The 26,583-nt window shown below is 34.6% G+C and overlaps 3 protein-coding genes across 4 annotated transcripts; 1 reads left to right on the top strand and 2 right to left on the bottom strand.

Annotated features, from left to right (window-relative positions):
- The first annotated feature begins 504 nt into the window (after positions 1-504).
- Positions 505-6,504, top strand: LOC125869038 (protein cornichon homolog 4-like). Of its 2 annotated transcripts, none has more exons than XM_049549594.1 (5): positions 505-710; positions 2,428-2,609; positions 3,783-3,905; positions 4,017-4,073; positions 6,344-6,504. In XM_049549594.1, exons 1-4 carry the CDS (start codon positions 639-641, stop codon positions 4,042-4,044), a joined length of 405 nt encoding a protein of 134 aa, XP_049405551.1. In that variant the 5' UTR covers positions 505-638; the 3' UTR covers positions 4,045-4,073; positions 6,344-6,504. The 2 variants fall into 2 exon arrangements, with proteins under 2 accessions (XP_049405551.1, XP_049405552.1); XM_049549595.1 differs by having other exon boundaries at positions 540-710; positions 6,377-6,504.
- A 1,333-nt stretch (positions 6,505-7,837) lies between these two features.
- On the bottom strand, positions 7,838-14,154 carry LOC125866936 (E3 ubiquitin-protein ligase At1g63170-like). The gene is made up of 5 exons (XM_049547327.1): positions 13,428-14,154; positions 9,942-10,061; positions 9,727-9,859; positions 8,465-8,629; positions 7,838-8,360 (listed from the first exon to the last, which is right to left on the bottom strand). The coding sequence occupies exons 1-5, from the start codon at positions 14,021-14,023 to the stop codon at positions 8,184-8,186; spliced, it is 1,191 nt and encodes a 396-aa protein (XP_049403284.1). The 5' UTR covers positions 14,024-14,154; the 3' UTR covers positions 7,838-8,183.
- Positions 14,155-15,912: 1,758 nt separating this feature from the next.
- On the bottom strand, positions 15,913-19,946 carry LOC125866935 (shaggy-related protein kinase epsilon-like). Its single transcript, XM_049547326.1, has 13 exons — positions 19,704-19,946; positions 18,999-19,244; positions 18,824-18,916; positions 18,659-18,718; positions 18,266-18,538; positions 18,032-18,106; positions 17,825-17,881; positions 17,609-17,749; positions 17,229-17,279; positions 17,031-17,126; positions 16,798-16,881; positions 16,468-16,570; positions 15,913-16,380 (listed from the first exon to the last, which is right to left on the bottom strand). The coding sequence occupies exons 1-13, from the start codon at positions 19,761-19,763 to the stop codon at positions 16,319-16,321; spliced, it is 1,401 nt and encodes a 466-aa protein (XP_049403283.1). The 5' UTR covers positions 19,764-19,946; the 3' UTR covers positions 15,913-16,318.
- Positions 19,947-26,583: the final 6,637 nt, after the last annotated feature.

Below are 26,583 nucleotides of genomic sequence, written 5' to 3'. Positions count from 1 at the left end.
AAAACCTAATACTAATATGTAATTAGTAGGGATAGTGTTGTAAAATAGTCATATCAATTATTATTTTCTTAATGGATATACCAAATCCAAGTGTAATATATAAAAGTGACCGGAGGGAGTATACAAATATTTTTAGAATTATTTTTTTCAACTCAGGTATGAGACATAACAAATAAATTACAAAATTCACTCAGTTTTTCTGGAATTTTTTTTTCATGGAAAGCATCAAAATATCGAACACATGGAGAGGTTTATCATAAAAATTTAAAAATCAACTTGAGGTTGAATTTCAAATATTTCAAGAATTTGAAAACAATAAAAAAAAAATTCACTTTTTCCACTCAAAATTACTCACAAAAAAATAAAAAATAACTCCAATTTATATTCACGGCAAACACAAAAAATATCTTTTGTTTTCACTTTTAAAATATATTTTTTTAAAATTTTACAAAGACAGAATTGATGAAAATAAGGTGGGAGAAGAAATGGTCAATGTTCTAACAAAAGAGTAAAGTTCGCAACTTCTATTTTGCCGAGCTTGTGTATAGGAAGCACAAAGGCACAAATCTGCCGCCAGAAAAAAACAGGGGCAAAAAAAAAAAAAAAACGAACAAGAGAAGGAAGAAGAAGAAAGTGCCATGGGCGATCTACTCTCATGGCTATTCTCCTTCTTCCTTCTCGTAGCTGTTCTTGGTACTATCCTATACCAGGTATAACTCTCAATTTTTTAGCTGTTTCCAGAATTTAAGCTTTATTGGTTCAATTTTTTATTGATCTAGTTATGTGTTCATATTTACTATTTTTATTACAAATTTAGTGAAATTTTATGCACTAATTTGAACACCCTATTGAAATTACTGGGCTTAGATGTGTCAATTGGGCAAACTAGCAGTGTGCCCTATCTGGAGGGAACAAATAACTTAATTTTCTCCTGTGAACTATTTGTGTGAATAGATTAGTTCGATCTAAAACTTGAGGTAACGGGTGTAAATTGAAAAATGATTCATAAGTAGTTGTTAATGGAGTCGAGATTACCAAATTCTGAGGTGTCTGCATCAATTTATGCCGAATTGCTCCTGTTGGTAATGCCAACATACTGCCTATGGTAGGGCCCACAAGGGGCTGGGTGGCCTGGGTTGAAGTCATGATCGAATATGACGCTTACTTGGTGGATTTAGTTAAGAAATAAAGTTGTGTGTTTGCTATCAGCGGTAGTTTTTGGCATGATGGTAAGCGCTTGATCGGTTGTTCCTAACAGGTACACATATAGTCTCCTGAACCGCATTTTCTAAATGAAACAGCTATACTTGACACTCCAAACCTGCTTCTGCCCCAGCCTTAATTGATCCATATAAGTTCTTTTGAGGTTGTAATAGGGCTTCCTTTTTCGTGGGTTATGGTTTGTCAAGAATTTCTGTTGTTCTGTTATCAAGTATTTTTTATTTATTTTTGTAATGGGTGTTGTGCAATGGAAATTGGGAAAATGAAGAATTGAGGCTTTGTGAAAGGGGAAATGTGAAGGTGGGAATTTCCGTGATGTATTGATATAGCATGAACAAATGAAAGTATAATTTTCTTCGAAAGAAGTATAATAATTGTCTATAATGATAGATTTCAATGTTGTTGAAGGGAGTGAGTAAGCTTGATGATATTGGACTAATCTGCGAAAGACGTAAATTGGTTTGATATTGAAGGAATTAGGCATTAAGACATGAACTGTTTCACATATATAGTTTTTAGTTCACATTAGCTATAGAACTTTGTCTATGCGAGTTTCACATGGAATAGTTGGTCCCAAGCCACAATTAAAGAAGAGGGTTGTAGTAGACTGTCCATCAGCGTGAGAATTATTTAGCTGATTTTTCTTAATTAAGCGCAATGGCCCAACCAATTCATATAGCAACTCCAACTGATTTGGAATTGAGGGAATGATTTGCAACGAAGCAAGACTTTGGCTTTATTATATTTCAAGTATCATGGATCTTTACTTACATAGCTTCCAAAGATCCTTTGAAGTGATTTCTGTTAATTCACTAGGATGAACCAATTTCTATCTAGATTAAGGACTCTGTTACTGTTGCTCCTGAAAATGATTTGAATAGAGAGTAACATGAGGTGAACTCATTTGTTTCAATAGACAAATATCACTTTGATTTACCATTTCATCACTGATGACCTGGTATTATTTGTTATCTTTTCTAGTCGTTTTTTCTTTTATCAATAATACTGAAAGATGAACAAGCATGTCGAATGTTGAATGTACTAGAAAAAGTTACTAACTTACTATGCAGCATGTACCATGTTGTATTTAGATTGCATTGTTTACATAGTGGTTGTGTTTAAGCACTTCTTCTCTCTTTTCTTCCTTGTCTTATATTCATAATATCTGGGCTTGGAGAACATTACAATTGCAATTATTTATTGCAGCTCATGTGCTTGGCAGATCTTGAATATGATTATGTCAACCCTTATGATTCAGCATCTCGGATTAACAGAGTAGTGGTGCCAGAATTTGCTCTTCAAGGAGCATTGTGCTTCCTACATCTTGTGACAGGGCATTGGTTGATGTTTCTGATATGTCTGCCATACTTATATTATAACATCAAAGTGTAAGACTTCTCATCTATTTATCTTTAAGTGAAACATGTTAAAAGACTTTGCATGTGTTGGTTTTTTAAAAGATGGTGCAACAAAAATGGTTTGAAGAAAGGATTAAAAATGTCTCCCAATATTAAGCATAGGGCTTTAAATAGCCAACTTAAAACAGAAATTCTGCATATTTTAAAATTCAAAAACCTAAAATATCTCAACTAGTCTTATCTAACTAAATTTGAATTTAAACAAAGCCTCCTCCTACAACTAAACTACTTACTTTTCTGGTAATTTGGCAGTAACAAAAGCAATTTTCAACACTCCTCTGCTTCATTTGCTGCAATTTAGACAAGTTGTTCCTCAATTTCTACTTCTATTGTTTGTGCTTGAGGATTGTTTTGAGCTTCTCTGAATTTGTACACTTTTGTAACATGACTCTTTCTTCTTCTTTCTTTTCTCTCATTTTGGTTTTGTGCATTCAGTAACCTTGTCAGGTCTGAAAACTCTTTTGGATGTGATTTAATCTGGACAATTATAAGATATACAAAGTTATTGTAAGGATTTTTCTTCCATCACAATATACCATGAATCATGGATTTCAAGATATGATTTCAATTTCACTAATCAAATTTTATAGTTTCACAATGAAAATTTGTGTGAGATTCAAAGAGAGAGTGTTGCTTGCCATGTTGGAAGAATAGGTTAAAATTTGGTATTGGTTAAAAATGATTTGAAATTTGTAGAGCGTACAATCACCTTCCCCAAACTTCACTTGTGGGATTACATTGCGTATGTTGTTAAAAATGATATTAAAAAATGGTTCTATAGATGAACTCACAGATCCCGTAAGACTAATGAGTTTCTTGATACCACTGCTGTTTTTTAAAAAGAAGGTGCAACAAAAATGATTTGAAGAATGACAAAATGTTTCTCAATATTAAGCATAAACCTTTAAATAGCCACAACTTAAAACAAAAAATCTGCATATTTTAAAATTCAAAAACCTAAAATATCTTTACTAATAGTATCTAACTAAATTTGAATCTTAAAAAAAAAGACTCCTCCTAGTCTCCCACAACTAAACTGCTTATTTTTCTGGTAAATCAGCAGTTGTCAGTCCCTTTTTACTGTGTTACTTTGCCCTGACATCTCAATATATAATCTGACAACTGATGTTAACCCTTCATCAGCTATACTGATCGCTGCCACTTGGTAGATGTAACTGAGATTTTCAATCAGCTTCCGTGGGATAAGAAGGTTCGGTTGTATAAGCTTGGATACCTTGTGATACTTCTTGCCTTTTCGATATTCTGGTACGGTATCAGCAACAAGCTGCTAGTTCTCATCTCTTAAACAACTTGTAAACCTAATTATATCAGTAGTTTATGCTTTTAGCTCATGCCTAATCTTGTTTGTGATTTTAGGATGGTTTGGAGCATTGTGGATGAATGAAGTATGAGGAATTGCCCCTTTCATGAAGGGTTTGTACCCTCTCTCTCTCTCTCTCTCTCTGAGTCCCCCATATGTTCAGAATTATATAGAAAAAATGTGAAAAACTAGGATGATCCCGACTGGCCAGGCCAAATCGGGCAACTTTGTCTTTTCATTTTCTTAGATGTTTTTGATAAAAAAATACTTCATCTGCTTCAAATGACGAATTATGGTCCTACATAAGAGTTGCAAATGCACCGGTTTGTAGGTGCGACACTACTATGACTGAAGGTGTAACAAGGGACGAGGTAGCCTTTGCACTTGTAATCAATGCAGAGTTACTTAAGAACCGAACATTATTGAGAAAATAACTAATAAAAGCGATAACAACTAGTTGAGACTATGGCTTAGTTGTTGTCGTTCACTTACATTAGGTCTATTCTAGTTAGAGACTTGTATGTCAGTGGAGGGGTAAGTCTAAAATTTAGAGAAAGGGAGATGATATACTATTACATGACAGACAGCAACTTCTTCATTTTTGCTTCTTTACCAATTTGCATGCATGAAAGAGAGGATTTACTATTATTACCAAAAAGACATCAATGGCTTCATTTGTATGTTTTTTGGAATTTTGCTTCTGGAATGTTGTCTTTTGGCTTTTCGCAAAGTGTGTGGGTTTCAGTATGGGCACTATATATGAGTAAGGGGAACTGCTTCTGTTTTTTTTTTCTGGTAATATGAAATTTTATTAGAGGGAGCTCTTTGCACCACACTTTGGCTACCTACATCTGCCTTGTGGATAGAAATTCATTTTCTGCAGTTGCTTGGCTAATCTTGGCTTCCACCTACCTCAACAGTGTACATCCCGGATTATCATTTTGACCATAACTACATCAGATTTTCTCTTGTTCTGGAGTACCTTTTGGTTCCTCCCTTGCCAAATGTAGTATAGGCTTCCAGTTTGTGCCATTTTCTATACTTCAGTTTGTGTGATTTCTACCATAAGCATGTGTTCTTACCCAGTGCAGCTTCTCTGTCCACCCAATAGCAGTTCTGCTTATACCTTGCCAGCTGAGTATCTTCTGACAGATGATAGATGAAGTTGAGCAGATGTTGAGTTACTACCTGTCTACCCATACCCCGTTAATCAGCCTGTCTCTTGTGTATAACCTTCCTTGTATTGCCAAATATAGGATAAAAGGCCACCTTGATTTTTGCTAACCATTTTCCTCCATTCTCAGCTTGTTATAAATCTTCCTTATGGAGTGTTTCCCTAAGTTCTGTAGGTATTAATTAGATAACCCAGTACCCTCCATGGTGATTTCCTGGCATTATCCATGATGCTCGCTTAATAGTCACCTCCCAGGAAAGCTTTTGCTAACCATTTTCCTCCATTCCAGCTTGTTATAAATCTTCCTTATGGAGTGTTTCCCTAAGTTCTGTAGGTATTAATTAGATAACCCAGTACCCTCCATGGTGATTTCCTGGCATTATCCATGATGCTCGCTTAATAGTCACCTCCCAGATTGCTTTCCTTTTCCACAAGTTGTGTACGCATTGTATCCAAGTTTATCTTTCTTCTTGCATAGATTTCAATAATGCTTCAAGATGGCAGCTTTGTTCCAAACCAGTATATCAGTAATATTTAATTCTCCAGCTGATTTGGGCAATCATAGTTTATCCAAGGTCACCAAAGCCTTCTTTGTACATTTTGCAGCACCAGTCCATAGGAATCTTCTACAGACAGTCTCGATCAGATGAATATTCTTCTCAGGCAGAACGAAAATTTGGGACCAAAGTTTGTATGTTAATTAAGATACTCTTTAAGTCTTAATCAACTGCAACCTGCGTGCATAAGATAAGAATTTTGCATTCCAAGTGGTAATCCTCCCTAGCATCTTATCAATCAGGGATTGACACTGTCTTACAGATAATCTTTAGAACTCAAAGGAACACCTAGATACCTGAGAGGTATGGGGAACTGTTGAAAAAACCAAGTATGCTACTTTTGCTCATTTTATCCTGACAAAACTACATTCCCAAGATTCCCAACAGCCGAAATGTGTGGTGATCGTTTGTGTACTAAGACTCCATTAACAGACAATTGTCAAGTTAGATATAATTCTACTTTTCCGGGGTTTTGAACCTCATCTTCCAATCCATTTTAGGTGGTACGATTCATGTACCTTTTGTTACCTACTATATTAGAAGCTAAAGTTAAAAAGCCACAAGCATTTGTTACATTTCATCATCTCCTAAATCTCTTCTTTATGGGCTTTGCTTTTTGTTTGTTTGTTTGTTTTTCCACCTCTTTTCTCAGGTTTGATCGAATGAAGAAATTGGGATTTCCCAGGCACTAGCACGGTGGAGCTGGCCTTTTGACATATATCAGTTTACTCAGTTGATGGTGCCATAAACGGATTGTCGGTGCTGGCTTTACGGAATTAATCATATCTAAAGGAAGTGCTAAAAGTCCTCAACTGGCTGGGAAGCATACACTTTCTGATGCTTGAGTTACATCTCTTTTTTTCTTTCTTTCTTTTTGTTAGGTTTAACTTTATGATGCCCTTTAAGCATCTAATGTTTTGGGCAATAGGCACATAGTTGAACTTATGTAAATCAGGATAGTCATTGGGATTTTATGTCATATGTCTTAGCAAATGATTTACTGAATGTACTAGTTTCCAGTGTAAATTAATGTTTAGTAGAAAGACTTACCTTTGGGGTACTATGGGTTGACTTTTCTTTATTTTGTTACGTAAGCACCATGATATTTACATATTCCCCAAATTTTGTGTAAATATTTGTTGGTATGAAGGTTCACTATTGAATCGCATATGATACCACACTTCATTACTTTAGATAGTCTTTTACTATGTGAATATAAAAATCATATGTGAGTACATAAGAAATCATAGGTTGAGAAGTTAACTCACCACATTTTACTCACATAGATGAAGCTAACTTAATAAATACTCAATTAGATAGGTTAAGAGGTTTGCAGTATATGTGATTTTGTTTTAAAAATCATATCTGAGTCAGGTCGGGATCAAGATGATGGTTAAGGTATGGGTCAAAATTCGAGGTGGGGAGTTGAGTCTTGGGGCAAGGTTGAGATTCAAGTCTCAGGTCAGAGTTGGGTCCCAGATTGGGGTCCTGAGTTGGGGTCAAGAGCCGGATCCTAGGGAGCCAGGTCTAGGGTCGTCGTTTTGGTCAAAAGTTGGGTCCACTTCGGGGTGAGGTAAAGGTGTAGTCAGGACAGTGGCATAGCCAAAAATTTCTTGAAGGGGGGACAAGTCACAAGTATAATTTTTTTTAAAAATGGATGCACCAATTTTTTTAAAGTCAAACTATGTCATATTAATGATTGGTTTTTTTCGTTGAATGAATGCTCCAAAAATTTTAAAGTAAATTTTTTTTAAGTTTCAAGTTTTTACCGACCTCTGGCGACGGCGGTAATAATAACGATGAGACATAAAATAGAATCAAAAGAACTTTTTTTTTTTTCAAATTTCACCATTTTCGTTCTTGGTAAAGTAGTAGAATAACATTTTACACCTTAAGTAAAAAGTCATATATTACGGACGTAAGAAAATGATTGACTACGAAAGCATGTATACCAATTCGGAGAAACAGAAATTGTGAGAGGATATATTCCATAACGAGGCAATTCCAGAATATTGCTGGCAGTAAAGATAACTGATTTCATATAGTGGTGGCAAATGGGCAAGTTAGTTGGGTTTGAGCGAGTCGAAAACGAATCAAATAAAAATGGATCACAACTCAACCCATCAAATATAGGTTGGACAAACAATATTAAAAATAAATTTGACCCTTTTTATGTATATATGTAAGAAAATCATAATACGGGCGGGTTAACCAAATCTGGGTTATTTTCATGCAACATGCCCTTGTAAGACATACTGTGAAGAAACCAAACACAAGTTATATATAAAAGCAAAATACTGCCATCTATACGGATATTATATTGAACACAGAAGTAAACAGCCATATATACTGAAAATATAAGAGAGCAGAAGCAAGTTCTGGGCTGTCTGAGTCTGAACCTGGTGAAGCATTTCCCGGTTGATGAGACAATTGAATCCCAGAACTTATATCAAGATCTTTAATGTGAAGGATGTATAAGTGGCAGCGCTTGCTTATGCTTCTTCACTGCCACTTTGATTGCCATATTTGAGTATGTTGAACTTGCAAAGAGGACAGGTCGCATTTATATACAACCACTTGTCTATGCATGCTGTGTGAAAATGGTGATGACATGGGAGCTCACGCAGCTCGATTCCATCTTCATAGGAACAAAGGCAAATGCAACATTCCTGCAAATGTAAATAACAAATTTAACTTCTAAAACTTGGAAAGTTTGTGATACTTTATGAAAACTTCCTGACTGAGAAAAAGACGAATGTTTCATAAAACATACAGCATCTTCTGGTGGAAGAACATGCTCAGTAGGTGTATCGGTGTCACATTCAACCATTACTCCTCCAAATGATTCTTGGATATCACCGTTCTCTTTTTCAAAGTTGCCTAGTCTCTTAAACTTGTACTTAGGCAGTCTTTCAACATCTTCCTTAGTTGCACCTTCCTGTTTCAAGGGATAAGTAAATTATGAGAGAGATATTGAGAACTACCAGGTGAGAGAGAAGATCCACGCAAGAAAAGCAGCGGTTCCATCCTATTTTAAGTAATCTCATTTGACTAGATTCTCAAGTGGATAAGATCAGTCGAGTGGTCTCAGTGGAGATGAAATTGCACGTGTTTGTGGATTGAACGAAATTCAAGTCGGGGAATCAATGACAGGACATCAATTCTAATCTTTGGGGAATTCAGGCAAGAGCTGAAATTCCAGTTGCATTTATTGTACAAGGGTGCAGAAATACATACAACTTTTTTATTACTTTGACTCTTATTAGAATAAATAATGCACATCAATATCTCCTTTCAGTAATATAGAGCAGAGATGGTATTGTACTAGATAAAAGATCTTTTCTTAAAAGGTCTAACAAAAGGTTGCGCAAAAAAAATCCCCAGCAATGCTGATTACACATCTACCTTCCTCCGTTTTATGTTTCTAAAACAAACTTGGACGTATGAAATAACCCAAACAAATGTATTATCTTCACAATTTGCAACAATTCTTTGAACCATATTGACAAAAATCAATACGTTGTGCACATTGAATGCCTTTTTTTTCTTTGTTTATGTATAACAAGGAGCTCTAACTCACACAACATATTAAAAAGAACAGCTGCTCCAAAAGCATAAACAATGTGTGTGTGTTGCCGAATCTGTTTTTTTTTTTTTATGAACACTACAGAGTATTCATTGATATGTTTCCAAATATTCTCAAGTTAACATTATCTATAAACACAGGAATCTCCTAAAAGCTATTATCGAAGTTGTTTTTCCTTCCCATAACCACAAATATTTATAAGGTTACAACAACAACGCACCCACAGCAGGGAGGGTAGTGTGTAAGCAAACCTTACCCCTACTGTGGGAAGTAGAGAGGTTGTTTCCGATAGACCCTCAGCTCAAGGAAAAGCATATCAAAGCAGTTCGGGAAAGGAAATACAGAAGTGAAGACAAATATTTACAAGTTTGACTTACATACCAAAAGGAATGGCGTTTGATGTGAATCATGACAATTGATAGAAGTGACGAAAGGTTTTACAGATTTACCTGATCTGTCACTGCATATAAGATTGCAATAATACATGGGAGACAGCAGCAAACAGCAATTCCAATGACACAAGCCACAGCAACACATATAACAACAAAAAACACATCAAACGCCAGAAATGTGATACAAAGCCTGCAAAAGATACCATTTAAATTAACATAAAGTAGAAGTATAAGAAAATGAAGCACAGCTAGAGCCCAGTTTTGAGATAAACCAGTAAAGTTGAGGTGCATCACGGGGCATAGTCTGGCCACCAGCAGATACCCAGTAGAACCCAATTATCCACCAAATGAAAGAAAACATGGTGTTTGCAGACTCCAGATGCTTGGCAACACTGAAACAATAAAACAAGAATCAGTGGTACATTATTAGGCACAAATATGCAGTTTTATTCTATTCGAAACATTTTTAAAAAAAAAAAAACTACGTTTCAACCATTTAGTCATGCATCGGGAACAACCTTCATTTTTCACAGTTGGCATCAGCTTGAATATCCCCACTTTGTGGGATTGCACTGGGTATGTTGTTGTTTTGGTATCAATTTGAATAACTTTGAGATTCATGTTCAACTATCCAAGTTCAGCAGCCTACTGGACGATATTTCTCAAATAGGCCAGTAAAACTAGACCATCAGTGACACGGGTGTCCATTTCAGCACCCGAGAAGTTTTGAAGTAAGTTTACTTTTGAGTTACAGTATAGTGATAAGGATTGTTGCGTAGCACCAAATGGGTTTATGTATGTTCGAGACATAACTAAGCAAATAAAACTGTGTTTTTTATAACAGGTTAATCTTTTAGATGAGCACTCACTTTAACATGGTATCAAACATAGCAGACAGAGATCCTCAGTTTGAGTCTCACCGCCACTCCTTATTTAAAAAGAATTTCCACATGCTTGACCATGAAAAACAGCCAGGCTTACATGTGAAGGGTGTGTTGAATACATAGTTAAAAGAATAAAAATGTGCTCTCTTTAACACCTTAAGCCTTAAGATGATATGATCACACACTTTAGCAATGCAAAATTAAGAAAAGAAACTAGCACTAAATTCATTTGAGCACACCAAAATACATAGCCTTAGCTAATTTAATATCACTATATAGTTGATTAGCCAAATCAACTCTTATGCATAATCTATAATCTGAGATATTGATCAGAACCTACACTTTCCTGTTTAGGTAACATGTCTCCCATTATCAAGTCTCTAGAAGTAAAGCTTCCCCTGCCTCACTATTCCAATAGGAAAGGTTCCTGTAAGATTGTTTCTCAAAATGGAGCCTCTAGTGCCTCTCCAACCAAATAGGCCAATATTGACGCAGCAGATTTATGCAGTGATTACCTATGGTAAAGCAACATTCATAGAAGAAACAAGCAAGCTATCTAAGAAAGACATCTGCAGTCATCAGAAAACCACAATCCAGATGTCATTTTTCTGCACTACTCTTGCTATCCTAATTTCTAGTAAAATGGCAACCTCAGCATCCTATCTTGACAAAAGACAGTGCAGAGTAAACCAATTGATGCCTTTATCTGAATACACAGTTTTTCAGCTGGCTGTTATGTTAGCTGTAGCGCGCCTTCCCAAATTCTCTGAGCTTGGAAAGATTTTTCAGTATTTTCTTATGATGACGTGGTCAGAGTCCTGAAACTTCCTTCTTTTATGTAAGGAATTATCCTGGTTGGTCGAAGCTAGAAGACAGCTGGACGAACTTCTATTTTGCATAGGGGAAGTAAGATTCACACAGAGACAGCTGCTATCTGGAAATATCTTTCTACGTTAGCTAGCCGGGGCGGGCTTTCCTATAGTAGTTCCACGGTGGCCTCTAAATGGCTGTCCCAAAAGATTCCAAGCCCTTCCAAAACCAGATTGTACACATCCAACTTCCGATTCCTTAGTTATAGGTAGAGGCCGAACCAGAATTTTAGGTTTATAGGTTCTGAATTTTAAGACAGGACAATGACCTCAATCTAATGTATAACAATCCCAAACTAGAAAACAAATACTAATATTTAATATATTTTGAAAAACGACAAACTAAATATGACAAACTACTTAAACACTATATAAATGCAAGTACTATCATTTTAATTGCACTCAACAGTTGTCATATCTTAAAAACGATAAATAACTACTTAAACAGTTGGGTCATGCCACATAGTATCAAAGAAGCTTATGAGAGTTGGTGTTGCTGGAAAGTTGACAGCACCATCAAACAGACTTGGAAGATGATACCTGCAGCAATTTTTTGGAGTATTTGGAGGGAAAGGCACAGAAGATGTTTTGAAGGTCTATCAACTCCTTTACATTCTCTCAAAGCGGAATGCCTTATGTGTCTGTACAGTTGGGTTAATTTGTCCTATGTAGATTCCCTGGATAGTTTTTCAAATTTTGTTGGCTCCTTAGTTTTAGCATAATTGTACTTGAGCCAGCAGACCAACTGTTTTTGCTTCTACTTTTGTAACTAATTTGCATCTTCTTGATGCCTTCAATGGAACATTTACTTCATCAAAAAAAAAAAAAACGATAAATAACCGTTGGCACCCACACCGCAATACAACAATTTGCTTTTTTGGTTAATTATCAATTTTATGTTGTTGTTTTTTTCAAAAAACTGCACATAGAAAGAAAAAAAAGACCTACGAGAAACTAGGAGAGAGTACTGAATATTCTCTTTTAGAAAGAGAGCATATATATAGCAAGAAAACAACTACAAATGAGGCACAGGTACCAAGTTTAGAACCCACATATCTCCTAGGGGAAACAAAAGCTTTGCAGTCCGCCAATACACCACTGAACTATATACTTGTTTTTGTATGTTGTTTCACATATTAAAAACCTAAGTTGCTCGGATTCTTCTCTTTCGGTGCCACACCCATGTCGATACAACGTGGGTGTGGGATCCGTACCCGATATGGTCTGCCGATTTTGGATACTTTGACCAAATTGGAGGGAGAAATTTTGGAATGATTTCTGTAATCAAAACAGATTCTAAAGTGAAATTGAAGATAAGGGAATACCTTGTATATATAAATTTCTATTGCCACTCCCTTTCCTTTTATCTCCTTCCAAGATTCTCATCTTGATCATTATTTTCTCCTCGAGTTTTCCAAAAAATATCTCATAATTTAGGTTTTATAATTCTATTTTTAGATGAATCCCCGCGCACCCGTACCCACACATGGATCCGTATCCCCGAATCTTAAAATTTAGGTCATAGAGGATCCGACCTCTAGATCTGCATCCGTATCGTACAACCGCACCCAAGTCTGAGCAACTTAGTTAAAAACTATACGAGTATTTGTTTCTTGAGTTTCTAGTACAAATATAGGGTCGATGCAAAAGCTACTGGGTTCGCTCGAATCCTATGTTACACTGTAGCTCCGCCCCTAGTTATAAGTATTTTTAGGGTTACCACTCTTTCAGCCATTCTACAGAAACTAGCTTCAGGGTTCAATTAGTAACCCTAAGCCAACTTACACAACACTAGAAACAACGTCAAGCAATTTCTTGTTCACCAAGCATCCACAAAAGCGAGAATTACCAACAATGATAATATTCTCATTCCATCTCATGTGACAGTGTTTAAACAGGTATATATGGTGTTTAAACAGGTATATATGCAGTTTAAAATGTTAACTTGCTTTATAATGCAACAATAGTTATTTGAATAGTTTAAATGAATGGGATCATAAAATACCTAGTTTCATCCTCGTTTTGACTCCTCTCCTGCGAATAATCACCAGACTCCCCTCCGTCACTCTCCGAACTCAAGTTCCCAACTCCGGTATTCCAACTAGCACTCCCGCTTCTCTGCTCAGAACTACTCAAATTTTCAGAGGACTCCCTTAACCGTCGGCGTCTATACTCAACGAAAACACAAACCATATGAAGCACACTCTGTAAAGCATATCCAACAATCCAAAGCCTTAACGGCATAGAAGGAGACTCATTTCGGCTCAGTACAAGCACAGAAATCGATACAATAACAAAAGCTAAGTTCCATAAAAGATCTATTATCACTATAGGTTTTGAGTAAGCCCAATCACTTTGCCGCTCCTCGATTTGCTCAGCAGCGGCTTCTCTTACTCGCATCGACGGCTCACGCATCAATCGGCGGCTACTTGCACGCCGTAGAAATCCAGCAGCTCCTCTGAGGCTCGGAGGGCGACGGAACGAACGTCGGTTCCTGGAATTCTGGCTAGTGAGAAACGGCGTCGTGTCAATTCCGACACCGTCACTTGGGCTAACGTCGGTGTTAGGTATGTTATCATTGGCGGCTGTTGCCGTAGACATCGCCGGAAAATTTGTGTGAAGAAAACGACGGGAAATTGAAGTTTGTTTCAGGTAGGGTTGATTTTCAGACAAATTGGTGATATTGAATTTGGGTTAGGAAAGTGAAATGACGCATTTCTGGTGCACACGCGCTTGAGTGTACAGACACCTATTCTATTTTGTAGCTGCGCTAAGTGAAACCCGCCAAATAACACGCTTCTGTTTCTTTTCCTTGTAGTAATAAATAATTATTTCTTTTCTTAAATTTCTATTTTACATATATAAATATGTTATAAGTTTTTTGCCAAAAATATGAAATATTCCATAATTATATCTATACACTTGAGCTAAATTCTTAAATTATCATTGTGAAAAAAAATGTTCTTATTATTTTTTAAGTTCAATAATGTAATGTATGAGGTTGATATAGAATTGGGGTTTTGGTACACAAGTTATTAGTAGAGAGAGTTTTAAGTATGTTTGGGTTTATTATCGAGATTGACGGTGATGTCACACATCGTATAGATGCAAGGTGGATGAAATTGAGGCTCACATCTAGAGTCATGTGTGGTAAAATGTGTCACCAAAACTTAAAGGCAAGGTATACAAAGCGATGGTAAGACCAACTATGTTGTATGAAGCGGAGTGTTGGTCAATCAAGAAACCTCATGTCAAGAAGATGAAAGTTGCGAAGATGAAGATAGATGTGCGGGCATATTAAGAGAGATAAGATTAGAAATGAAGATATTCGAGATAGGGTAGGAGTGACCTCGATAGAGATAAGATGCGAGAAAAAAGATTGAGATGATCTGGACATGTGTAGAGTAATTGCACAAACACCCCAATGCAGAGATATGAGAGGTTGACTATGGATAGTTTCAACATATGTAAAAGCAAGCCGAAGAAGTATTGAAGAAATTTGATTAGATAAGACATGATGTTGTTTTAGTTTACCAAGGACATGACCTCAGTTACCAGATCCATTTTGCTGAGCCTTTTCTTATCTCCTCTGCAGCAAGCTACTGGCCTCGCGCCCCAAACTGATGGTGTCTCGAAGTTCTCCTGGCGCTCTCCCCCTTTATTATGTAAAAAGGACCACGTTTTTTAAACATTGTTTTGTTTATACTTCTATACTACTAACTGTACTTTTAGTTATAGTATTACGCTAATCCGTCCAATTTTCACTAAGTTTTGTGTTTTAATTTCTATCTATTCTTTTACAATTTTCCATTTATAAAATAAAATTATTTTTCCTTTATCAGAACAAAATAAAATGATATTTTAATAAAATTTCTGTTAAAGCAATTTAAATTACATATCAACCGAATTTCTTATGAATTAAGGATTGGGCCAATCCTGTTTTCATGAGCTAGTTTTGTCACCACAACTTATTAGCGACACCCCCTTTTTTGTCCAAACACAAAATGGAAAATACAATATTGAGATCTAGAGAGACAGAATAACTGAGACTATTTAAATATAGTTCCAAAGGGACATTAGAGAATACATAACAACAACATACCCAGTGAAATCCCACTAGGTGGGGTCTGGGGAGGGTAGAGTGTACGCAGACCTTGTCACTACCTCGTGGAGGTAGAGAGGCTGTTTCCGAAAGACCCTCAGCTCAAGTACAACAAATCCAAGTCAAAGGGGAGGAAAACAGTGTACAAAACATACCATCCAATAAGAAAGATAATGAATAATCAACAAAGGAGACAGTAGCCTCAATAGCACAATGAGAGAAGTGAAACGCGATAAACAACATAAGGCTATAGGTATCACAGACAAGAACTGCAAGTGCAAGGCTAAGACTACTACACACGCTAACAACCCAGACCCTCGCAAGAAAGGATAACACGCTAGCCCTACTACCCTTCAACCTTAATACGCGACCTCCACTCCTTCCTATCTAGAGAATACATAAAGTAATGAATTTCACATTCCTATGTAAGATAAGTGGAACAAATCAAATCAAATTGATATACACAAAAATAAACCTATTTCAACTAGTAATCCTGTTTGGAAGAACCTACTGATCTTCTGAATGCCCACAAACTAGATGTTTGCTGTAAACAAAAAAATTGATAGATGTGAACTCATCTAGAACTGCCTAGGGCATTCTACACTAACACATCAACTTAATAAATAAAAGAATTTCATAGTGTGAACTCTAACTCTGATCATATTAGCACATGACTCTTTCTGCATTGCATGTCACCATCCTTGGCTGGCCTAGAACATAGCTGCATTTGATGCTGTAGAACACTGCTGATCACATGGAAAATAGACCCCTCTCAAAAAATTCATTTGCACCATTCACTTCCTCGTGTGCTCAGGAATAAGGCGTTGTCTCAGTTCAGTATGTGCACCAGAAAGTTCTGCATGAGGATTACTACAGTCAGACGGGGCGAAATAATTATAACGATAAAGTTAGGAAGGAAAAAAAAAAAGGAATTCAGCTCAACCTTGAGGTGTGAAGTTGAATAGAGGTGGCAAAGGTCGTCCATTAGGCAAGCAAGCATTTGGTTTCCTCAGATCATCAAAGAAAGGGTGTGCACATGCCTCCAACTGAAAATGAATATAAAAATTATGACTCATTCAAAATGCCTCATCATATCAAATCCCCAAAAGGAGTCTACAAGCATGTTTCTAACATACTACTGGTGAAATATGGTCACCCTCTCAGTAGGCTTCATAAACTTATTGATTGTCCACAAGTAGTTCGTGTGTGTTTTCTCATTAACTACTTTCAAGCTTTATACTAACTGCAGGAAAAGGCTAAGTCATTCACTTACAGCAGTACATCGGAGAGTTGGTGAATACTGCAGCAACCTTGACGCCAGATCTACTGCTTCAGGGGGTATTTTTCTTTGAAATATCTGCAAAATATTCAGATTTAATCTTCAGCACCTCAGCCTATGAGTGAGTGGACTTGGAAGGGGTAGTGGGTCAAAGAACTTCAGCGAGGAGAACAAACAAAAGAAACTTAGATATAAATAAACACTATACTTGATAATTTGTAACAAACCTTGTGCCACGGGTGAGCTTTGATTTGAGGAAACTTGAACTCTGTATAGTTTGGATTCATGCACCTAATTTCCTCTCTAGTTGGTGTCCCCAAAATCTAGCATGGATTAAGTACATCAATATCATAAGCAATGTAATGAACTCAACTGGCACTGCTTTAAAAATGGGGGATGAAAACTGATGTCCCATAATAGCATACCTTGATTATCTCCACCAGCTGATCAACACCACTTTCTCCAGGGAAAAGAGGCTACACATAATGCAACATTCAATGCATCAGACTATTTTATACCACAGTAACTCGAAATATGATTCTCAGAAAAAAGGATTTTCTAAAACTTTTATAGAGAAGTAGTATATCAACAAAAAAAAAAATACCATAATAATATCATGATCCACCAAAAAAGAGAATCAACTACAAGTACGGAAACATTTAGGTGGAAGCACTTACATATCTACCTTAGCAAAAGAGAGGCACCATAGAAACCAAATCTATGTGCAATTGTAAGAAAAAATTACCAACTTTCTACAGCTAATATCAGAAAGAGTGAGAAGATAGGAACCACAAAGTCGACTCACCTGTCCCAAAAGTAGCTCAGCGAAAACGCAACCAGCTGACCACATATCAATTGCAGTTGTGTACTCTGTAGCCCCAAAGATCAATTCAGGCGCTCTATAATACCTAGAACAAATGTAGGCTATATTGGGCTCCCCAGGCACCTATGCCAAGAAGACAAAAGTCTGAGTAGATGCAAACACCAAGGAAAACGTAGTTCTCAAAAGAACACCACATACCAGCATCTTTGCACTTCCAAAATCACATATCTTTAACTGATGAGTGTGTGGATTAACCTATAGCAATAATTAAAACAATAATACCACAAATAGTTAGAACAGAAGCAATCACAATGAAGGAAGAGGGAAAACAATTGTCTCAAATAACCAAGGAAATAGAAGAGCTACAAACACCTAGAAGCAAAGGAGCATAACCAGCAAGCTTACCAAAAGATTCTGAGGTTTAATATCACGGTGACATACCCCAATTACATTGTGCATGTAATTCAGAGCCCGACATATCTGCGTAATGATAATTATGAGAAAGAAATCAAGTTATCACTTCTGAAGAATCAAGATAATTCATAATAGAGTCAAGATGACATATTGTAAAAGTGTCGAAATTATCTTATTTACACAAAGTTCCTACATATAAAAGTAAAATATCACCCAAACGCTTACCTGGTATGTGTACAATTGAACATATATGATGGGCATGTGATGGTTCACTCGGCTGTAGTGCCTTGAAACTCGGTACACAGTTTCAGACACATACTCCAGAACAAGGTTAAGGTAAACTTCATTCTTCTCAGTAGTAGAATAGAAACAGTGTCTCAGGTGAACAGCATTAGGATGATCAAGCATGCGCATAATCTGTAGTTCCCTGTTCTTGTATCTCCTATCCTGCAAGACCTTCTTTATGGCCACAGATTCACCTGTTTCTAGGCACTTAGCCTAAGGAAAAAAAAAACAGAGAAGAAATGAGCAAACGTCAAGCAGAGCCGCCCAAATGACTTCAATGCTTTCAAATAAACACCTAATCCTTCCTACTGACCCAATCAAACACAATTTTACCTGAAATACAACTCCAAATGAACCCGTACCCACCACACGTTCAGCCATGTAAGACAGTGTCTGGGACAATAACATGAAATTTATTAATTGAATAAAACCCAAATACATAACAAATCACAAGCCACATCACATCTAAGTCTGTTCAATTCTGAAGATGAAACTTACCTGTTTCTTCTGTCCATTTCGACCACTCAGAGTAGTCACAATTATCTGGCCTGTTTCTGTTCCATTACCACTAACAACAGTAGGCTCCATATCCTATAGCATTTTATCATATCATAAAAAAGGATTCTCCATAAACAATAAAGCAACATGATGTGCTATATAAATAAGAAGTTACCTTTAAGTCATCCTCGTGGTCATAAGAGTTTTTCTCTCTAATTCTCATTTCATTTGGAAGCTCCTTCTTTCCAGATTTTTCTTGCCTAGTATCGACAGTCAATGTACTTGCATCACTTCCCTCAGATGTAGAAGTCACATCATCCTTTGGCGCTATAGTACATCGCTCTTCCATTTGAATTTCAATATCAACCCTGTGATCTACTTTTTGCTCAATCTTCAGTCTCTTTAGGCTAATATCCCCTCCCTATTAAATTAGTAAAAAAAGTGAGATTATACTGGATATATTGTTGTTTGACAACAATGCACTTAAATCACATCAGGAGAAACAATAACAATTTCATGATTCATTTAAACATAATTTTGAGCAAACTTCGAAAAAAAACCTAATCTCACAAAGAAATAACAATAATCATATTGCAGAGCTAATATGATATAATTACACCAACTTCCTTTAGATTTACCAAACTCTGTATCAATCGGTCACATTAACAAGCTAATCAAGTACAAATAAGCATAATATAGAACAATTCAAGGCAACATCTCCAGTCAAAAAGCCCTAAAATAAAATAAAAAGTTGAAAAAAACATGCTACACAAATCAAATCAACAAAAAACGAAGCAAACAAATCATATTAAGACAGATAAAAACAACAAAAAATTCCATAAATTCGCATATGAGATGAAAAACAGAGAGAGAAAATTACAGAATCGGAAACGGAAGATCGTCCAGAAGCAATGCTCTTGAGGCGACGCATCACATTCATCTCTTTCCTTTCCTTTTCTTCCAATTTATTCAAACCCTAAATATTGTTGCTTCTCCTCTCTCTCTCTCTTCTTAATCAGAAACGAAAAGTTTCTGAAAAAAAGAGAGAAGACGAAGAACAACAAATAAGAAATTGATATACAGAAGGAGAAGAAATAACAAATATATATATTCTCTCCTTTCTGTGTTCAACAAAAAAGAGACAAAGGAGAAGAAAAATTGAAAATGAAATTGATCTGACCAAAACAGAGTATACTCCTACATAGCCATTTACGTTTCGATTTAAATTTCGAGATTCAAACTTTTTTAAAAAATTAATTTTAAATAAACTATACAAATTCTACTTTAAAAAATAAAGTGTGTAATTTTTAGAACCTCAAGATAATTCGTAGCTTCTAAGGTTATTCAAAATCGAATTGAAATTAATAATACGAGTTGAATTTTTTTTATTAGTTTGTCGATAATGGATTATTGGTTAAGCAATCTCAATGACGGTTTAGATTTTTTTTTTAATTATCTTGTTATCGTCTATCAACTTAAGTGTATGAGTTCATTTGATTTGTCACCTTGTTTCTAGGTTATTTTCAATAAAAAAAAATCAAATCTTAACGGTTAAACCAATAACAATCAATAATCGATATACCGATAAGTTAATATCTTAATGGTATTATAACGGTTTAGCATGTCTATAAATCGATAACCGATAAGTCGAACCAATAAACTTTAAAACCTAAATGAGCCAAATGATACCTAACTCTAGTAGTCGCTATAGTCTCTGTAATAACTTGTCATTCGGGTGAGTATTTTATGCGTATTGAGAATCTTCCAGTGTGTAATAGCCTGCAAATCGCACAAAAAATGTAAAGTGCATTAACAAATTTTATGCAACAAGCTTGACTCAAATGACATGAAGTTTACATACCGAAGAGATAAAAAAGAACGTATAAATTTGAACACAAGAATATTTTGTCTATTAAAAATTATCTTTTTATCTCAATTCTTACCGTGAATAGAAGTAAGATTTACAAATATTTTATCTTCTTCAGATTTTATTTTGAGAATATACACTCAATACAATTTTCGTTTCAATTTATTTATTGGACTCAAATTGTGACGAAAGTTATATATAAATCACAATAAATAACAATATTTTTAAAAAAAATTTAGATTAAAATAATATTTAATTCATTGAGTTCTATATATAAAAAATTTCAAATCGGCTGGTCAAAGTCATCCGTCATTTCTACATTGTTTTTGTGTACTTTTCAGTCAAACTTTGATTGTACATAAGGTGTTTGATTATTTTGGATTTGAGTGAGTAAATGGCGAAAATGACCTTGGGGTAGAGGAGGAATTACATAGTGTCTAGTTAGACAATCACTATGTTTATACTTCTATCTTTAATTATTTGTCCATTTTTGAATTGACACACCTATTAAGAAAATAATTACTGACATAGTGAATTTACCATTTTACACCTATTACTTATGAAGTAGATGAATTAAAAATTTATTTTTTTCAAAAGGTTCTACCTTTTCAAAGTAATTAATTGAGGGTATAATAAAAAAAAATTGTCCTTTCTTGATTTGTCAAAATTGACGAGTAATTAGGGACAACTATAAAAGGAAAAGTGGGCAAGTAAATAGGAATAGAGGGAGTATTATATTTCTTTCTCATACAAAGTGCGTATATGCTAACGGAATATCCGGGAGAGGGCTTTTTGGTCTAACCATTCGATCGAATTGATTAGGAGAAATAGCTCATGTATCATATATAGTATTATTTAATATTGTGTTTGATAGGAATTTGGGTCTACAGGGTTCAGTGGCGGATCCAGGATTTAGAGTCCGTGGGTGCCAAATAAACTTATCGATTAAATTAATTTTATATTTGATTAAATTATTTGTCTTTTCGATATATATCATAAATCAATCAATAAAATGTAAATAATAAGATATTACACTTTTATTGAGTATTTAATCAAATAAAAGAAAAGTTAAAGGAGTAATAATGTAATTAATTTAATTTAAGTCAATAACAATTATAAAAAAAAAATAAAAAAATGTGCCAGCTGTTTTTCCTTAAAAAAAGGTGATTGGAGCCTCTTTTTTTTTTCTTAAAAAACGTCTGCATCAAATTTCTCAAAAAAATAAGTACAAATAGGATTCGAACCCGCAACATCAGCCTTCTAAAGTTGCCCTCCTACCATGGCACCACAAGACAGTTTTGTTCTGTGGGTGGCACGCTTTATATTTATATAAATATTATATATATATATATATATATATACCTATGTATATATAGAGTTTCCGTCGAAGTTCGAGGGTGGCGTGGCACCCCCAAACCTCTGCATAGATCCGCCACTGACAGGGTTGTTCGATATTATAGGACGTATTGCTAATATCTTCAATTTGGTGGTATTAGATATACATAGGGTTTAATACAATGAAATTAATCTATGTAAAGACAAAAATATCCTTAATTATTTTAACAATTTTGTTTATTTACTTGATTTTATGTTTTGTATTTATACTAGTAAATTTATTTAAATAAATTAGCTTACAAATTTTATTATTTAGAGAGAATTGTTTGTTGCTAAATAAATCCAATACAAATCAATATAATATTCGAAATGTGAGTTGTATAACATTTACTAATTGAAAAGGTAAATATATCGCCACAATGCTTGTGATCTTAATTGGATGTATTATTTGTTGATATATATGTGATTGTCTAATTATTTATATTTTGAACAACTTATAAAATTGAAAAGAAGCTTTTTGTAGAGTTTTAATCGAAATACTAGATGAAGTGGTAGCAATGAATCAAACACTTGATAAAAATAAGTCTTTCATTACTAATCCCTACTCATTAATCTTTGTACCAAGCGACCCCTTATATTGTTATTATTATTATTTAAATGTAGTTTTTAAATATATAAATTTTATTTCAAAAATTTAAAAATTTAATATTTGAATTCAACGTCAAAGTTTAAAAGTTTGAATCTTGAAATTCCATCTGAACCACATAAATTATGGCAAAGGGATTACTTTACAACAAGAACAACAACATTCCTAGCTAATGTAATTCCATAAGTTGGCTTGTTCATCAAAGTTGTGTCCTGGTATAGGTGTCGGGGTCGACATTGAATCTTGAGTTGAGAGTCGGGATAATTTTCTGGGTCGGATGTTGGGGTCGAATCTTGAATTTCTCATCGGGTTCGTGTCCCTGTTCGGGTGTCGGGTTCAAATCTCAAATCGATTATTGGAATTGGTTTACAGGTCAGAAATTATTTTTCTAAAAAGTATTTTCTATTCTCTAGCGTAAAATGAAAGATATTTTCTTTTTTCATTTACCAATCAAACACTAAAAAAGAACTTTTGAAAAATATTTTATACTCACGGGATAAACGTCTGAAAAATACCCCAACTTTGGCCGAAATTGTTGTTACGATACCAAACTTTAATGAGGACCTATTACCCCCCAGACTATTTAATACCGTATTTTTTACTCCCTGAACTATTTAATAGTGTATTTTAAAGGTATATATGTGTCCACGTGGACACATTACTAGTTATAATTATGCTTATTTTTTATGTCCACGTGGGCACATATATGTCTTTAAAATACACTATTAAATAGTACAAGGGGTAAAAGGTTCTTTCCAAAGTTTGGTATCGTAACAACAATTTCGATCAAAATTCGGATATATTTCAGACCTTTATCCCTAATATCTATATGAGTTTGTAAAATTATTCCTACTAAAAAAATCTAAAATTCACGTAACGTGTAAACACTATTATTCCAAAAACCGATTCCAATTTCTTCCTTAAATCTGAACACCAGATTCATCAAAAGACATCTCATAAACTACGTCAAATCACCCGAAAATTCAGATTTAGAGTCTTCCGTACGTAATCAATCATTTATAACAATATCAACTTGAAACAAAGCTTATTTGTGAAAATCTAATTTTTCAAATTCTGAATCTTCGAGCTTCAATAACAATAGGTGAACACCAATTTTATTTTAACTAAACTATTTAAAATAAGTTTATATGCTACACTAACGTGTAATTATCTCAAAAAATAAAATAAAAAGCGCAGCAAAATTCCGTTACCAAAACTTTGGAACAAAATTTATTTTGAAATGGTAAAAGTAGGATAGTTATTCTGAAAACAAAAATATGCGTGTGCGATTTTGCCGCAACAGATACCCAACACATGTACACTAGAATCTAACTCAAAACAACTCTATAAATCGACGCAATAATCTCAAGAACTCCTCAATCTCAGCCCAATTCAAGAACGAAAGAAAATTCAAGAACACATATCAAGAACATCAAACCTTCAACTTTCTAGAACGAATTTAACGTTGAAATTAACATGATTGGCGTGTGGGTGAACAAACCCAACACTATGGAAGCTTACATACCTGAAAGAACAATCTTCTTGAAGAACTTGAAGGAAAATCTTGGAAGAAGAACCCTGGCCTTAACGTTTCTTGAATTCCTTGTTGAATTTTTGGAGTGGATGAGAGGGTTTGATTTATGAAAACTAGTTTTTCTACACGTTTAGGGCAATTTAGATGATCTCCTAAGGGGTTTTAGGACTAAAATACCCCTAAAGAAATAAATAAAACGAGATGGGAGTCGAAATAATTTTTTAGCAGGCAGTGAGGTCCGTATTGACTCCGTAACACGGAGCTGCTGCCAGGTTTAGGCGTCGTTAGTAAATCGAAGTTTAGCAAACTAAGTGGCGTTGGTAAGATAATTCAAAGACCTTTCATTAGCTATCTTGTAGCCCGCCTAACTCATCATGTACTGAGAGTTATGGTCGTTTTAAGTTGACCCAAAATCCATAAATTAAGCATAACTTGCAAAATTTCAGATTTTGCTATTTGCAATTTAGTTCTTTTTGGAATTCAAGATGCTACATCTAGTGACCTTAACACATAAGAAATTTTAAATTCCTTGGTAAAATCTCACTCACTACAAAGAGCGGTTCGAGTCCTAGTTCGAAATTTTTTTCTGGGGTGTTACAATTAATATTACTTTTTTTTATGAATAAATGTTTCAAAATTTTAAAAAACAAATTGCATAATATTTAGCTTTAATATTTGTGTTTAATTTAATATGAATTGAACGAACAAAGCAAAAAAAAAGGGAGGGGGTTGGGGGGGTGGGGACGTGGGGGAGGGGGATTAAGCTTAAAATGAAATTATTTTTACGTTTCAAGTTTTTACTAATCTCTGGTGACGACAACAATAATGAGACATGAATAATGAAATCAGAATCAAACGAGGTATTCTTTTGTTCGCTTTATGAATAGTTTAGAATTTTTTTATTAACTTTAAGGTGAATAATTACATTTAAATTTTATTTCAAATTTAAATGAAAAGAAATAAAAAGTCCAATTCATTGAAAATTCAATTGGCTACTAAATGTAGATTTCTAATTAAAAATCGTTTTGATGAATAATATCTGAATTGCTTCAAAAATAACAAATTTAATAACTATTATTTAGAAAGTAATTTAATTAGCTTAAAGGAGCACGTTAATAGGAGATTTCTACTAAAAATGTAACTGTGGGAATTCGAACCCACGCGAGCAATATAAACAGGAGAACTTCAGACCACTGTGCCGCAGTTTCTTACTATGTTAAGGATGTCCAAAATATTATATTTAACCAATTCAAGTAGCATTTTACTTATACATATAGTATAATTTTCCGGCGGAGGGTGTCCAATTGGACACCCTTGGTACACTATAGCTCCGCCACTGGTCGAGGCATGCGTTAAAAATTAACCATAAAGAACTCAATCAATGAAATTTGGTGATTTCATCTTTCGCGAATTAGAATGAACAATCAATTGATAATTCAAACTGTTTTTCCAAAATCACTACAAAAACATTTTGTAGTATCGTTCTTGAAAGGTCTAACAGGAAAGCACATTTTTCTCGGTCTATGTATTTCTTTTGATACAACCTCTTCTGCTTTTTTACTTAAATTTGTTGAGATCATCGTCTTCTGTTTTAATTTGTGCGCCTTACTTTCTATTTTACTCAAATTTAAAAAGAATGGTTTTTTGGGGACAATTTTTCATTTTCAACTTGACATGTTTTAAAAGTCATACAAGCGTAGACCTAAAATTGACAATACTATTATTATTAGTAGGCAATTGGATTGTTAGTTTGTTACACATTATATATTCAAATTAAAATAACTTAGAAAATTGGACAAATATGTGTATTAACTAAGACAAGACATTCTCGAGGGGAAATTGTCAAATTGGAAAGATGGACTATTGAAATGTCATTAGAACAAGAGCAAACACTTCATCAACAGATTCCAAACGAAAGTTGGCAATAATGCAGAGTTGCATTAATTCATCAATGAAATATGAATACATTGCTTCATATCCCATGTAAAAGATCAAAGTATAAACAAATCGAAATCTTCAATACCTCCCTTTTACTATTCTCTTTTGTGCATTGAATTATTCAACGGTAGTAGATTGGGCGTTGGTGATGAAACTGGGATATATTAGATCCTAGATCTTCAAGTTTAATGTTCAAATTACTTTCTCAGGTTCGCGCTTAGTGAAATGTCCAATAATTTAGGACCAAAAACAACATATCATAGTCTTTTTGTTAGTATTACTCTTTCATATAGTTGTAATAGCTGAAGATTGGTTGCACTATGGAGTATGATGATTCTTCAAGTTCCCAATCTAGTAAGTGCAATCCTCTTTATGTACTTGTGTTTTCATTCTTTTTGATAACTGATTATAATAATTAAATTGTTGTTTGCTTTCTGAAA

The sequence above is a fragment of the Solanum stenotomum genome, chromosome 6 (genome assembly GCF_019186545.1).
Source record: "Solanum stenotomum isolate F172 chromosome 6, ASM1918654v1, whole genome shotgun sequence".
Classification (NCBI taxonomy): Eukaryota; Viridiplantae; Streptophyta; class Magnoliopsida; order Solanales; family Solanaceae; genus Solanum; species Solanum stenotomum.
This window is presented reverse-complemented; position numbering and strand designations above follow the sequence as displayed.

Excerpts from the sequence above, each read along its gene's own strand:
- LOC125866935 (XM_049547326.1), bottom strand. The coding sequence starts at position 19,763 with ATGAATGTGATGCGTCGCCTCAAGAGCATTGCTTCTGGACGATCTTCC. Across the intron at positions 17,280-17,608 it reads CTGAGCTACTTTTGGGACAG|CCTCTTTTCCCTGGAGAAAG; the intron begins GTGAGTCGACTT and ends CATTATGTGTAG. Across the intron at positions 16,381-16,467 it reads ATTCAACTTCACACCTCAAG|AACTTTCTGGTGCACATACT; the intron begins GTTGAGCTGAAT and ends ATCCTCATGCAG.
- LOC125869038 (XM_049549594.1), top strand. The coding sequence starts at position 639 with ATGGGCGATCTACTCTCATGGCTATTCTCCTTCTTCCTTCTCGTAGCT. Across the intron at positions 711-2,427 it reads TTGGTACTATCCTATACCAG|CTCATGTGCTTGGCAGATCT; the intron begins GTATAACTCTCA and ends TATTTATTGCAG. Across the intron at positions 3,906-4,016 it reads CTTGCCTTTTCGATATTCTG|GATGGTTTGGAGCATTGTGG; the intron begins GTACGGTATCAG and ends TTGTGATTTTAG.
- LOC125866936 (XM_049547327.1), bottom strand. The coding sequence starts at position 14,023 with ATGTCTACGGCAACAGCCGCCAATGATAACATACCTAACACCGACGTT. Across the intron at positions 9,860-9,941 it reads GATGCACCTCAACTTTACTG|GCTTTGTATCACATTTCTGG; the intron begins GTTTATCTCAAA and ends TATCTTTTGCAG. Across the intron at positions 8,630-9,726 it reads TATATGCAGTGACAGATCAG|GAAGGTGCAACTAAGGAAGA; the intron begins GTAAATCTGTAA and ends CCCTTGAAACAG.